This window comes from Ursus maritimus, assembly GCF_017311325.1.
Source record: "Ursus maritimus isolate PB19 chromosome X unlocalized genomic scaffold, ASM1731132v1 scaffold_X1, whole genome shotgun sequence".
NCBI classification, from domain to species: Eukaryota; Metazoa; Chordata; class Mammalia; order Carnivora; family Ursidae; genus Ursus; species Ursus maritimus.
The window spans coordinates 41,394,184-41,410,302 of NW_024423319.1; the positions used below are offsets into that span (position 1 = coordinate 41,394,184).

Genomic DNA, 16,119 nt, shown 5'->3' on the forward strand with positions numbered 1-16,119 from the left:
GTACTTTTGACAAGGACCTAAGCTAATATAAATTAAAAAACAAAAACAAAAATAACCAGCTATATATCTATTTAAAGCACTGGGTGTTATATGCAAACAATGAATCATGGAACACTACATCAAAAACTAATGAAGTACTGTATGGTAACTAACATAAGATAATAAAAAAATAAATAAATAAAACAAAAATTAAAAAAATAAAGTACTTATATTATGCTAGAGACAGGTATGACACAAAAATGCAGAATAAAAACAAACAGTAATCTGTATATAATAATGTTCCATAAAGATTTCATAAATAATAATAATCATCAGAGAAACATACTTAGGAAAATGTTTGGCATGTCTGGTTTACATCCTTTTGTCTGTGCAGAAGTCTCTGGCTGAGGCACGGGAACTCTACAAAAGATGGAAAAAAGATAACCAATAATTACAAAAAGACACTTGAATGAAACAAAACTAATTGGTTCCATTCAGAATTTATTCTAATTCAATAAGTTTACAAAATACATAGGTTTAGTTTCTTAAAGTAATGCACTAAAAATTTAAGGAAAATATATACAAATTATGAACAAATATGCATATATAACCTAGTTCAAATATTGCAATAGATTTTTTTAAAGATTGTATTTATTTATTTATTTGAGAGAGACAAAGAGAGAGAACAGGGGGAGGGGCAGAGGGGGAGGGAGAAAAAGAGGGAAAAAGTCCCAAGCAGACTCCCCACTCAGCACGGAGCCTGACACAGGGCTTGATCTCACAACCCCGAGATCATGACCTGAGCCAAAACCAAGAGTCTGATGCTTAACCGACTAAGCCACCCAGGCACCCCAAATACTGTTGCAGATTTAAATGTTCTTTTAATAAGGTGTATTCCACAAAAGGAAGCATTTAACTTTATTAAATAACAACTAAAGATAGATGGAGATATTTATATATATAAATATCTATTTATGGAGATATTTATATATAATTTATATATAATTCATATAATTTATTTATATATTTATATACATATAATTTATATATAAATTATATTAATATTAATTTATTGATATATTATAATATTGTATTAATCCATAATATAAATATATAATATACATTATATAATATATAAATATAAATACATAAATACAAAATATGTATATATAAATATGTATATATAAATATATGTTATATATAAGTATTTATAAATATTCTGGGATATATATATTCCCAGAATATATATATTTCCAGAACATATATAAATATTCTGGGAAACTATCTGGCCTAACTGTCTAGCCTCTTTTCAAAGTTTTCATAAGTCTCATGCTGTTCAAACTCATACTTTGCTTTGAAATTTAACTCAAGCATTATTTCCTAAAAGAAGACGTGCTTGATCTCTAGTCAAAGCTCACTGCTCCTTGTACATGCATTTGCTGTCATAGCACCATAAATAAACTTCTATGATAGCATTCATCACTTCATGTTGAAATTACAGGTTTATGAGTCTGTCTCTTCCAACAGATTCTGCTCTAAGCTCTGCTATAAGGTCTACATAAGTATAAACTTTATTTATTTTTGTATCTCTATATAATATCTACTCAATAACTGTTTATTGAAGTGAAATACGTGCTCTCCTTAATACCCATCACCAGCCTATCCCAAGCCCCCATCCCCCTCCCCTCTGAAGCCCTCAGTTTGTATCCCAGAGTCCACAGTCTCTCATGGTTCACTCCCCTTCTGTTTACCCCCGTTTCTTCTTCCCTTTCTCCTACCGATTCTTCCTCACTTTTATGTTCCATAAATGAGTGAAACCATATAATTGTCTTTTTCTCTGCTTGACTTATTTCACTTAGCATAATCTCCTCCAGTCCCGGCCATGTTGCAGCAAATGTGAGAAATCGTTCTTGATAGCTGAGTAATATTCCATTGTATATATGGACCACATCTTCTTAATCCAGTCATCTGTTGAAGGGCATCTCGGCTCCTTCCACAATTTAGCTATTTGGACAATGCTGCTATGAACATTGGGGTGCATATGGCCCTTCTCTTCACTCACGCCTGTATCTTTGGGGTAAACATCTTAGAGTGCAATTGCTGGATCATAGGGTAGCTCAATTTTAACTTTTATGAATCCACACTGTTTTCCAGTAGTTGTTGTACCACTTATTTTTTGAATAATGTGGTATGTGAACAAGAAACTTTATTTTTTTTTATAATTTTTATTATGTTATTGTAGTCACCATATAGTACATCCCTAGTTTTTGATGTAAAGTTCCTTAGATTCACATTTACGCATATCACCCAGTGCACACATGCAATACGTGCCCTCCTTTTACTACCCATCATCGGCTCTATCCTAATTCCCCTACCCTCCCCTCTGAAGCCCTCAGTTTGTTTCCCAGAGTCCATAGTCTCTCATGGTTCATTCCCCCTTCTGTTTACCCCCCCTTTCTTCTTCCCTTTCTTCTCTTCACATCAAAAACTAGGGATGTACTGTATGGTGACTAACATAATAAAAAAAATTATTATAAAAAAATGAAGTGATATAAATGGAGGAAAAGGGAAGTATCTTATTTTGAAACTGAGGAGAAGCCTACTTTTATAAGGAAAGATTTCCATCTTGTGGGCTATTCACATATTTCTCTCATGAGATTTTTTCTATTGTATTTCCAAAAGTAAAAGCATGAAGTAAAACAGAATGTCATATTGTTGAATGCCACATAATATTGCTCAACTTATTTTATCAATGGATTTTTTCTTATAATGGTAGTATTCGTTATTTTGCTAATGAGTTATTAATGAACTAAAAAGAAATAGCTTTCAGGAAGGAGGCATGCATCCATTTATTTACCTTTAAGCCCCACCAAATAAAAACATATTTTATAGTTGTAATTTGAACTTCTTTCAATCATCGAAAACATGGTATTTTTAGAAATTAGAAAGCTGAAAACATCAACTGTGAAAGTAATCTAACTAAAAATAGTTAAATTACATGTGGAAATAGCGTGTATCTACTTTTTAATGCATGTGATTAGGAAGCGAGTTTTTCCATCTGAAACAAATTGGAAGAAACAGTTTTCAAAACCCTAACAGCACCATTACATTGTACAGAACTTTTAAAAAGTGGCTTAGGAGATTTTTATTGGAATATGTAATCATCCATCTGTAGGACTTAAATGTGTTAAAGGTGAGGGGCTAAATGACAGAAGTGGAGGTATACAATGTCTACAGGTATCAGCTGAGGAAAATGAAAAAAGAGAGATGAAAAGTGAAAAGATAAGTATAGAAAAATAACTGAGGAAGAAAGGGAAAAGAGAGCTAAAAGAAGAGAACACTGCATATGCTTGGTAGTGGCAGAATATTATAAAAATTATGTCAGAGACTATAAGTTGTACTCTAATCCTGCCCTTTTCATCAACTTATTGACCTTAGGTAAATGTCATACAGATTCTATAAAATGTCATTCCCTCATCTTTATATCAGGATTATAATTAATATTATTGAGGTCTTAGAAAGTATCTTTCATGCAGAGAAATTAAAAGTACTTAATATATATACAGACATGTGTAAGTCCTATATTTTATCTTTTCTGAATCTCAGATTCCTCTTTTATAAAATTGAAATACTTATCCTAAGCCTTTCTCACAGGGATGTTGAGGATCAAATGATGTAATAGAAATAATTTCACCTTGTATACTGAAATTCTCTATACAATTAAATGAAGGAATATTCTTGGTGACTTCTACCTAAGAAAAACAGACGATACTATAGAAAAAGGGTCAGAAGATAGAGGTTTTTTTAAGAAATTGCTAATATAAACAAATTAACAATTATTTATAATGATAAAAATGCTAAAGCCTTTGTGATCTCACAAAGAAACAAAAAAATTAATATGCTATGTGTATACTTAATACAAATGACTTACTGTTTGGCATTTGGCCCTTGCACAATTCTTTTTTTCTTGGTAGGGCTCAAACTTGTATATGCAGTTTGAAAACCCTGAGAGCTCATAGGATCATCATCTTGATGTCGTTTATTATTATTATCTCTTTCCTGACTTTGATTTTCTCTTCTAGCTGCTTGGGATGTTGAAGGTTGGTTAGCACCCTGAAACCAAAAATTTAGAGAAAACATTTTAAACTAATTCACAAGAATTATTTTTCTTACAAGACTATAATTTTAGTTCATCTATTTTTCATAATCTTAAGAGTTATGACATTTTTACAATCATAAAAGTGCTTTTATAAAGCTGATTTATAGATAGGATTATATTTATCCTAATGCATCTGGTATTAAAATATTTTTAAAAGAAGGTAAACAAAAGTCCTTCTTACACTAGTATAACTGAAAAGCTGGATTAGATGCTTATTTCCATATGAACAGAAATCTTAGAAATAATTTTTAAAAAGATAAACTCACAGGAAAAAATTAACTTATTTGTGTTGATTGTGCCTAGATTCCAGTAGTGGCCTTTTTTACTAGAGCCTTTATCCTACAAGACTCATTGATACATCTTAAAAAATCTGGGTGAGCCTGCCATGCCAGATATAAAGACGAAAACTTCCTGTGAAAGTGTTCCTATAGTTCTGGCCTGGACAAGAGGAATGGAAAGAATATAATCATATATACTACCTGGGAATTTAAGTAAAGAGAATCATAGGCTCGAATTATGCAGAAAGCAAAAATAAGATACCAAGTGTTGAAGGCCTTGGGAAATATCAGAGGCTGTGACCTTCAGCCCAGGCTGCTCCAAAATAAATGACAGAAAACGGAAAGAAATGGAAAACATAAATGATTTTTTTCTTCTAAGCGTCAATACATGTGAGTTCTGAATAAAATGTACAAGGTACCAACTGTAATTATGATCGCAGTGCATTCAGAGATATACTATTAATTCTCTGGCACCATACCCGAGGTGTTTCTGATGCTGAGGCATTTTCAGTTGCACTGGCATGGGGGATATACTTTATAACAGTAATTATCCCCTGAATTGCAATGCGCTTTTGTTCCCTATACTGCAAGTCTTCAATCTCCTTCCTCACTTCACTTATAGCTGTCAAGAGCGACTCAACTGCAAAAGAATAATTCCAAGGAAACTGTAAGTTTTAAAGAACTGAAATGATAAAAATAAGAATTAGATTTGCAATGTCATTTCACAACATGAAATCACAAACTTGCGACAAAACTTAAATTTGTGAAACTTATGTTGATGCTTGGCATCATCCCCTTATGCAATTTTTGTAAAACAAGCAAAATATAGTTATCAGTTAAATTGTGATACAGTCCTCTAGTCTGGAGTCTTAATTTGAAACAGACATTTTGCATATTGAATGTATAGTTGACCATTGAACAACAGGGGGGTTGGGGACACCAAACCCCTTGCAGTTGAAAATCCATGTATAACTTTTGACCCCCCAAAAACTGTACTAATAGCCTACTGTTGACCAGAAGCCTTATCAACAAAATAAACAGTTGATTAATACATATTTTGTATATATATTATATACTGTATTATTACAATAAAGTAATCTAGAGAAAAGAAAACATTAAGAAAATTCTAAGAAAAAAACATGTACAGTACTGTATGTATATTTATCGAAGCAAATCACATATAAGTGGGTCTGTACAGTTCGAACCTGTGCTGTTCAAGGGTCAACTGTAATTTACACATCATATTTCAAAGTATAAAGTGTTGCCTAGCCGCTGCACAGAAACATACATTTTAATACATACGACCATATACTACATATGCTGGCATTATGAAGTACAAGAGGATGCCAATATTTAGATGATGGTAGGTTAGTATTTCAAAGTTTCTTTTTTTTCTCCCCAAACCATGCACTTCTTAAAAAAACAATATACTTCTATTAAACTTTTCAACCATCATATGTTAATTCTACCAAAATAAATTGTTAGGCCTCTCATCAGTACTTATTCCGCATCTCATTTATTTTGATGTCATTTTTATTTAAAGACAGTGCTCAATTGTGTAATATCCAATGACTATCATTCCACAAGAGTAGCATAATACAGTGTCAGTATCTTGATATCAAATTATCCAGTGTCTCCTTGATATCTTTAGTCTCTGTATGTAATGTCATAGGAGTTGGGATCTACTAAAGCCAGATTTGATCTCAATAACATTAAATAAAGATATGATGTCCAGTTAGTCATCATCTATGTTCTCCCTTCTTCTAGTTTAATAAAATCCAAATATTAACCTTTAGAAGGTATGACATGTATTTTTAGATCTTCATAAAGACAAAATTTTTATCAGTTAGTGTTGCTACATATTAGCTCATGACATATATCACACCTATAGCATATAAACATATCATACATGACTAGTAATTACATTAGTACCTTTGACAGAACTACTGTACTTCGTAAATGTCTCTGGCACTGGTGGATAGGGGTAATATCCACCAATAACAGTATTCTTCACTTCCTCAGAATCGGTCCTTGTTTTAATCCAATGAATAAAGTTTTTTACCTTGGTGTCGTTGGTGTATGGCTGGCCTCTATGACCTTTTTGCAAGAAGGGTAAAACCAAAAAATGAGAAAAAAGACTCACTGTAATAAACTGTATGGGCCTTTTTGTATAACAACAGTTTAATATCAAAATACTCTCTTATGTCACCAAGAAAAGAAGTTCATTTATTCACTGTGTAGCAGATTATACTTAATATGTACACAAAAATTATCAAAGACAGTAAACCAATCCTACATTGAGAAGGAAATCAGACATATTAGAATTCAAGTGGAATAAACCATAACTGCCTACAGGATACTGTAAAGTCATAATCAAAAGAAAACCAATAATCTGGATTTTCTAACTATCAAAATGGTTGGCATCTTCTTAAAAAATTGACTTTTAAATCACGTATTAACCTAAAGGTATGGCATCATGTTTGAACTGAATTGCCTATAATATAGCTCAGCATTTAAATTCATGTTCTTAAAACATATTTAACAGTGCCATTTACATCTGATATTGTTAGTATTTATAAAATGAGGTATTGCCAAAGATGTGTATTACATCCTTCCTAGGACTCTCCTTTTGACAAATTTCTTAATTATCAATGTGGTAGTATTTTAGTAAACACACCACTCCACACTACTTCCTCACTCATCTGGAAACTTTTATCTTTATTGTTTTGACCCCGTTATCAGAAAGAATAGAGAAAAATAATGTGCTTGTAGACAACTAATAAGACTTTTTTTGCTTTATAAGTAAAATTTGAGATCAGGTGCCAAAATTTGATGAACAGTTTTTAAAAATATTGTTAAGTATTTAAAAATATTGTTTATCGTATCCATATTGTGATATAGGGCCTAACAGTCTTCTATCTATCAAAACAATTTATGATTATCTACCTTACATCAAGCAGGAATTAAAGTTAACCGAAGGACATAAATGCAATTCTCCAGTGAGCCACAAAATCATCGCTTTAGTCGTAAATAATCTAGAAGCAATACATTTCATAGGCTAAATATTTTTTGTTAAAACATTCTTATGGCAATAAAGGAGGTCAAAACAAAGCTATCTTGTGGTTGAATGTTGTAATGTAAAACTTAATTTAATGAACAGAAAATATATTAAATCTCCAATAAAGTATGAACCAAGAAATTGCTCACCAGTAATGAACACTCGACTCTCATTTGTAGTGGTAAGGTAAAGCAGTTTAGGTACCTGATGGTCATTCCTGACAACTTTCAACTGTGTACACACGAAATAGGTCACTGCAGAAAATGCAAACAGTTATGAAGAAACTTCTGCCTTTCAAAGAGGACCTACCAAGATCAGTATCTAACACAGTGCTTCTCACACTTAAACGAACATAGGCATCACCTGGGACAGTTCTTAAACTGCAAATTCAGATTCAGTAGTTTTAGAGTGGGGCCTGAGATTCTCTACTTCTTAATAAGCTCTAGTGTTGCCAGTCCTTTGACCACTCTCGGAGCAACAAGGATCTAACACTTACCTTTTTCTTTAGATAAAGGATCTAACACTTACTTTTCCTTTAGAAAGTACAATGGCTGCACCTAACTGAAGTTACTGCTCACTGCACAGTTGAAGACTCCAAGTCTCTCTAATCAGGCACACAACTGAGTGTGAACAGTTATTTCCTACAGAGGAAAAAAAAAAGCCTAGTTTCTCCAGGATGTTTTTACTGATTAACCCAATCTAACACTGATCCCTGAATTAGTCTGACTCCTTCCACCAGATAGGGGTATACACTATTAACTTGAAATTGTGCAAGTGCTTTACAGGTGTTTATCTTAATTAGACTTTAAGTCTCCATGACCGGGCTTATACGACCCATTCTTTTCTGTTCACCTTGCTGAATTGTTTTCAACTGTCTTTCAGTTAGTTAGGTAAAGTTGCATTAAGCCAACAACATTTTAAAAATTTTAACTCATCACATGACAAAACGGTTATGGTCTTATGAACTAGGAAATGAAGAAATAAATGTAAATACCCATAGTCTCACAATAATGGTAAGTTCTCATTTGAGATAAATACTTCCCTAGAGTATGATAATAACAATAAATTCATTTTCTATATCTAACATTTCCTAATTCATTATCTTATAGCAACAAAAATAAAGGAAATCTGTTGAAATGACTAAGAATAATTCTCAATTTACATCACTCTTCCTTTATTTAAAAGACTGTACAAATATGTCAGTCTTTATGGTTAATGATGTTGATATAGCAATATTAAAGAAACTTCTAATTCTCATTTCATGACTGTTAAAAATCAGACATTCCAACCTGACACCTTCCAGCTGTTTGACATCTAAGAAATTACTTAACTCCTCTGGACCTTTGTTTCCTCACCTGTAAATCTGTAAAAACATCAACTTTTAAGAAGGTAACTAGGAGTACAAAATGAGATAACATGTATGAGCATCTGGTACAGAGCAAACACTCAATTTTAGTTCTCCTTAGTTTTTCACTCTCCTTAATCAAAAGTGAAAGAGATTTCCTACTACCAAAGGATTCTGGTATTATTCTAGAAGACAGTTGGTCATGTTCCCCTTCATGGGCCTGAAGCTCCCTCAATACTCACCATTCATTTGATAATTTTTTTCACCTTGGTCAAAATATGAACATAAATTGCGAATGTTGTCAACTACTGTACCAGGGTAAATCTCACCAAGGTCCGTATAAGGCTTTCTTAGGAAGATGTATTTCACATTATCCGAAGAAATAGAACATGCATACTTGGCAACATTTCTGTGAAGAATCATTATCTAAAACTTGTGTCAGCTTGTGGTTTCAAGTGGCAACAAAGAGAGGGCCCCAGCCATAAAACCCACCTAAAACGAGGTAATGGAATTGTCATCAGAAGTCATCACTATCAATCATTTACGCCCTGAGAGAAGTTACATGAGAAATCATAGCCCCATTCAATACCTTGGAAGCCCATGCCTTGGTTTTGGCTAAAACTCTTTCTTCCCTCTCCCTCAATAGTTAGGGTGAGGTTTAGTTCCGTCCAGACACATTTTAAAATTTTAATCTCACAAGCAGATGGTAGAATCTAATAAGGTAATAACTGAATGGTGTGGAATGCTGTTTTGCAATAACCAATAAAAGGGTAGCAGAACAGCCTTTTATATGGTCTCTAGGTATCCTGATGCTCTACAATTTTTACCTTGTTGTTGATTTTAAAAATTACATATGGTCAAGATTGGGAGTTTTCCCAATGTTGGCAAACATTTAACAATCAGTATTTTATTCGTATAACCATTTGAAAAATAGTAAAATAGCACACTGTAGCTATAATAGCTTTATGCTACAAGTTGATACAAGGAAAAATTCACTGAAGTTGTTAAAGAGTATTAATTATACTTTTTTCTTATGATAATAGATCTGAAGCATACCTAAAATGTTTTCAAATGAATAAAATTAGTGGGAAAAATACCTCTGCATCTGAATAAATGCAAGGGGGGAAGGTCAACACCAAAGTAACTAAAATATTGACCAGCTGGTATAACATTGCCAATGTAATATTAATTTGCTACTCAAATGAAACCATACTTACCACTGTCATTATTTAATTACAGTCTGTCAATCCTCTACCAATTAATTCTACATTAGTAAAGTCTTCATTGTCTTTTTTGTGCTCTAGTCAGTTTCAAAATGGATACAAAGGGAACTGATTGCCCATGTTTTAGTTTCACTGAATGTTAAGCTTTTATGCCTGAAATGCTAATAATGAGAATTGAGAAGAGCACCTGTTTCCTGAAAAACTGGTTTCAATCCCAAATTAATTCTGAATAGACAACCAGAAGGTGGTTAATGTCTGTGATACCAAATATGATATTAATATAGAAAAAAATTTAAACATGCTATCACACGGCTTGAATTTGCTAACTCAGTATCATGCCACTCTGTAAATCAGTACACACTCAAACATTTTACGTTAACAACCCCCAAACCCAAAAAGTAAAAAAAGTGTAAATACTGGATTGAGTACTTGGGTAAATATTTTCAAAGATTTCTGGTTGAGATGTAGAAAACAGCTCCACTATAAATGGCTGTTCTGAAGTCCCATCAGCGATGTGAATCCAGCGATATGACCAAAAATCTTCACGGTTTTCTATATGGATAGGATATTAGAATAAATGAAGGTGAACAATTACGCATATATGAGCACAGAACTATTCACTGAAATACTTTTTACGACTTTCAGTTTTAAAAGCTTACCCTTCTTTTTTGACCGCTGGACTCTTCCTACAAAAATTAAAATGCCAATAACATCACAGATGTAATTTTCTGGCACATCATCCAGTTCCGACCTAAAAAAAGGAAAATTGTTCAATATTGTATCTTTAAACAGTGAAAAAGCATTCTAAAATTATGATTGTGAAAATATATATCAACATAATTGATATAGCATAATTTGGGGTAGATTTTGAGCAACAATAACACACTGTTTCAGTACATTTCAGCTAATGCTAAAAATTAATATTTAAGGTATTTTACATAAGCATTCTACCTTGTGATAAAGCGGTGATTCAATTTTGGCAATCTCCATTCAGGTTTCACCTGCTTTTCCGGAATGATAATTATGTTAGTCGGAGGATCTCGAAGGTTCAGGCAGATTTCTGAAAAACAAATATATTACTTTAATATGACATTTCATACAGATAAAAGAATATACATGTGTACAAATTACACAGCAAAATGTTAGTCTGAACTCTTCTGAGCCCACCACTAACCCTAAGAACTAGACCATTATCAATAGATTTCTTCTACTTATTCCTACATTATCATATCTACTTATCTCTCGGTCAAAGGTTAGCCATTTTTAGATTTTGTGTTTTGTCATTTTTCTTAATTAAAAAAAGGTTTTTATATGCTTTTGCCCCAACAAAATACTGTTTAGTTTTGTTTTTTTACTTTATATGGCTGAACTCATACCATATTCTGTGTTCTAGGGCTACTCTTTTCACTTAACATTATGGTACTAAAATTCACCCATGTAGCTGCATGTAGTGGGTTTTTTATTATTATTATTATTCCTACTGCTGAATAATGTTCTAGGGTGTTGATATGTTACAATTTTGTTTACCCACTATCGTGTTTATGGACCTTTGGATTATTTCCTGTTTTTGCTATTACAAAAGGGTCACTATGAATCTTTTGTACATATCTCCCTGTGCACCCAGGCAAAATTTTTCTAGGGTTTTATACCCAGGAGGGAAACCCTGGATTGTACAATGTGCAAAAGTTCCACTCTACAGGCTAATTCCAAACTATTTTCAAGTAATTAACCTATTTATAGCTCTACCAGCAATGTGTAGGAATTCCCATTGATCAGCATCCTCTCCAAATTTTGCTACTATCAAATTTATTTTTTGTCAGTTTAGTGACACAAAATGACGATTTGTTGTGGTCTTCATTTACACTTCCCTTATTACTAATTATGTTGAATGACATTTCATATACTCATGATTCATCTATGCATCCTCTTTAAATTTTTTTTTATTTTTTAAGATTTATTTTTATTTATTTGAGAGAGAGAGTGGGGGAGAGGGAGAGTATGGAAGAGGGGCAAAGGGAGAGGGAGAGTCTTAAGTTGACTCTGCACTGAGCGGGAAGCTGGAAGCAGGACTTGATCTCATGACCCAGAGATCACGACCTGAGCCAAAATCAAGACTTAGACGCTTAACCATTTGCACCACCCACGAGCCCCTCATGCACCCTCTTTTGTGAAATACCTGCTTGTATCTTTTGCCATCTCTTCTATTAAATTTTTTTCTTATTTTTTAAGATTTTATTTATTTATTTGAGAATGAGAGAGAGAGAGAGAGAGAGAGAGAGAGAGACAAGCAGGAGGAGGGGCAGAGGGAGAACCAGACTCCCTGCTGAGCAGGGAGGCAGCCACTGGGCTCCAGCCCTAGGCTCCCGCAGGACAAGCGCTTAACTGCTTAACCAGGGAGCCACCCAGGTGTCCCTTTATTTTCTTATTTATTTGAAGGACTTCTTTATATATATTGGATACTAATACTTTGTTGGTTATATTATTGCAAATATATTCACCGAGGTGTGCATTGCTTTTCATTCTTTTTATGGTGTCTTTTGATGAAAAAAGTTAATTTCAATGTAGGTGCGGGAGGCAGCTGCACCTGCAGCCCCAGATGCTCTCATCTCCTTCTGTACTAAGGTGCCCCCCACCCAGCTCAAGAGGACGCGGCTTATGAGGCCTCTGTAGGCGTGTAAGCCAAGGTGGCCAGGGCCAGGGCCAGATAGTGGGGGGAAGCTGCATGGCCGGCCTCCAGCTGGAGCCGGAGCTACTGTGCCAGGGTTTAAAACTTTAAATGAGGATAAAGAGTATTTTTTATGGGGAAATGAGAATGAATAAGTCATCTCTAACTGCTCCCACCCTTTTTTTCATAAAAGAGACCATACTAAACTTACATATATGAAGATTGCATAATCCTGCCTCCAGCATCAGAGGTTTCTCTGTTTTGTGATCAATGTGACTCACAAGAACTTCTTTAGTAACAAATGAAATGATCCAGGGGCATGGAAAATATGACTTTTACATTGCTGTGGGATTGGCTATGAGCTCCAGCATTTTCATTGGCAGGAGTTTCATTTTGGGGGGAAAAAAAAGGTCTTCTGTGACTTGCCAGGAAAGGCTCCATGACAGTAGGTCACGGTGGCCATGCGTATCTTAAAAGAATTGTTGTGGTGGGCTGGATTGCTATCAATGGGAGCAGGTGAGGTGGCCAAACTTGCTGCACATGCCTTTGCACCAGCCACCCTAGTGACTCCGTTAGGGTGGCTCTCAGCATCCTAGAAAGTGCTATTCCTTCTTTACTTTCTGAATGAAAGACCTAATCTTCATGGGAAAATTGGATGTTTGCTAAGTATTCTAGGATCTACAATCATGAACATTCATGCTCCAAAAGAAGAGGAGATTGAGACTTAAGTGAAATGTCTAACAAACTGGGAGATCTAGGTTTTGTGGTCTTTGCAACACTTGTGGTCGTTGTGTCATTGGTATTAATCTTCGTGGTGAGACCTCGCCACAGACAGACAAACATTCTTGTGTACATAACAACCTGCTCTGTAACCGGAGCGTTTTTGGTCTCCTGTGTTAAGGGCCTGGGCATTGCTATCAAAGACAGCTGTCTGCTGGAAAGCCTGTATTGTGACATCCCCCGGCCTGGGTTCTGCTGCTGAGCCTTATAGGCTGTGTGAGCACGCAGATTAATTGCCGGAACAGGGCCCTGGATATAGTCAACGCTTCCATTGTGACTCTAATATATTACCTATTCTTTACAACATCAGTTTTAACTTGTTCAGCTATTCTTCTTAAGGAGTGGCAAGATAAGCCTGTTGATGATGTCATTGGTAGTTTGAGTGGCTTCTTTGCAAACCTTGTGGGAATATTCTTGTTGCATGCCTTTAAAGATGTCAGCTTTACTCTAGCAAGTCTCCCTGTGTCTTTTTGAAAGGACAAAAAAAGCAATGCATGGCAATCTCTCTAACAGGTATGAAGTTCTTCATGATAATGAAGAAAGCTTCACCTGTGGAACTGAATGACACAGTGGTGAAAGTATCTCCCAAAGAAATAGAAATCTCACAGCTTTTTAAGAAAAATGTAATTAGGGACGCCTGGGTGGCTCAGTCATGTTAAGCGTCTTCCTTCGGCTCAGGTCGTGATCCCAGGATCCTGGGATCAAGTCCTGCGTCAGGCTCCCTGCTCAGTGGGGAGCCTGCTTCTCCCTCTGCCTGCTGCTCCCCCTGCTTGACAAGCAAATAACTAAAATCTTAAAAAAAAAGAAAAATGTAATTAAAAGTTTAATCTATAATTGTATCATAAAGTGAATTTGAATATCAGAATGTGTCTGAAAAAGCAGTGTTCTTAAAAAATGTTCTCTAGAGACAACCTTTTTTAAAGTTTCACTGATTAGGACCAAGAAATTACTTTTCTTGTATTTACACGATGGTAGCTCACTAAAATGACCTCAGTACATGGCCAATTTTTATTAACATTGTGTTATTGTAGAGGTATTTTAAATTTTCCTTCACCAAAATCTAAATGCACTGACAGTTTCAAATTGATAAAAATGCTTTATTTTTTTCATTGGTGATGAAAATCTGAAATGTACATTTGTCATCCTCACTCCATCAATCCCTGACCACTTGAAGGCTTTCTGATTTAAAAAGGGACAAAATTTTCCTAATACACTATCCTGTGATTTACCTTACCTATAAAAATGACTCCTGTTTGATGAATTATTTTAATTTTGAAATGTCAGTTTAAGAGAATCCTAAGTTATTAAATGAAGAAAAACTCAATTTACCAAACAAAGAAGGGTAGGAAGTTGCCTGGTGGAGATGTTTCTCATGCTGGGACTTATCACCACACCTTTGATGGTCTTCCTACTCCTTGATGGAGCCTTGCTAAACCAGCCCGTCCTGCCTCGGTCGGGCTGCAGCCTGACGGGTTTCATTCTTCACGTTCTCTAATCCCTTGATACCTGGAACCTTGATTACCATTTTACTTCAGCACTTGTATTTTTCAGTATATTTTCATAACAAGGTCTATTGTCATTTAGATCTAACAACTCTGGGAAATAAAGTCAAAAGACTAATTTCTTAAATTTAGCTCATATTATAATAAAAAGACAAATTGAAACCAAAAAAATTTCAATGTAGTTGGGTTTATTAATCATTCATTTACAAATGCTCTTCCCTGTGTCCTCTCTAAGAAATCCTTCCTTATCCCAAGGTCAAACACATATTTCTTTATAAGTCTTCTAAAAGTTTTGCCTTTTACATTTACTGTATCTGAAATTGACTTTTTATACAGCATAAGATAGGGATATAATGTCATTTTTTCCTCAAGTATGTAATTATTTTTTCCAATACTATTTACTGAATAGTTCTTTCTTCCTTGATGATCTGTATAACACATCTGTCATATTAACTTTGTGTGTGTTAAGGGCTATTTCTCGATCATATTGTGATTTGCTGGTCAGTTTGTCTATACCTATAGCTATATTACACGGTCATAAATTCTTTATAAGAACTCATGACATTTGTAGAAGTCTCCCTCTGTAGCCCGCTATTTTCTTCAGAACTGTCTTGACTATTCTCAATAATTATGTGCCTCCGTATAAATTTTAGAATCAGTTTGTCAGTTCCAGAAAAAAAATCTTACAGAATAGCACTGAATCTGCAGATCAATTTGGGGGTACTTGACATACTCATGAAATTGATACTGACTTCCTACCTGGGAACATGGGCTATTTCTCCATTTATTTAGAGGGCTTTCTATCCCCTTTTATGCAGGAGGTAATATTTTCTAAGAATTTGCTGTTTAGCAAACAAAGATTAAAGCAGGATGAAGAGGGGGCACCTGGGTGGTTCAGTCAGTTGGGCATCTAGCTCTTGATTTCGGCTTGGGTCATGATCTCAGGGTCCTGGGATCAAGCCATGCATCAGGCTCTGTGCTGGGTGTGGAGCCTGCTTGGAATTCTCTCTCTCCCTCTTCCTCTGCCCCTCCCGCCCATGACAGCATGCTCTCTGTCTCAAAAAAACAAAACAAAACAAAACAAAAAAAACAAAAACAACACACAAAAAAAACCTGCAAAAAAAAAAAAA

The 16,119-nt window shown here is 34.6% G+C and overlaps 1 protein-coding gene and 1 pseudogene across 2 annotated transcripts in view; one reads left to right on the forward strand and one right to left on the reverse strand.

Annotated features, from left to right (window-relative positions):
• Positions 1-16,119, reverse strand: part of RADX (RPA1 related single stranded DNA binding protein, X-linked) — a 73,160-nt gene that overhangs the window by 42,790 nt on the left and 14,251 nt on the right. The window contains exons 4-11 of one of the 2 annotated variants that reach the window (XM_040644710.1): positions 10,994-11,102; positions 10,702-10,793; positions 10,472-10,594; positions 7,624-7,728; positions 6,349-6,513; positions 4,896-5,056; positions 3,911-4,092; positions 326-399 (exon numbers count right to left, since the gene is read on the reverse strand). In XM_040644710.1, the coding sequence (XP_040500644.1) occupies positions 326-399; positions 3,911-4,092; positions 4,896-5,056; positions 6,349-6,513; positions 7,624-7,728; positions 10,472-10,594; positions 10,702-10,793; positions 10,994-11,102 (1,011 nt within the window). The remainder of the gene's footprint in view (positions 1-325; positions 400-3,910; positions 4,093-4,895; positions 5,057-6,348; positions 6,514-7,623; positions 7,729-10,471; positions 10,595-10,701; positions 10,794-10,993; positions 11,103-16,119) is intronic. The other variant, XM_040644765.1, reaches the window with a different exon arrangement.
• LOC121106053 lies at positions 13,014-14,103 on the forward strand (annotated as a pseudogene).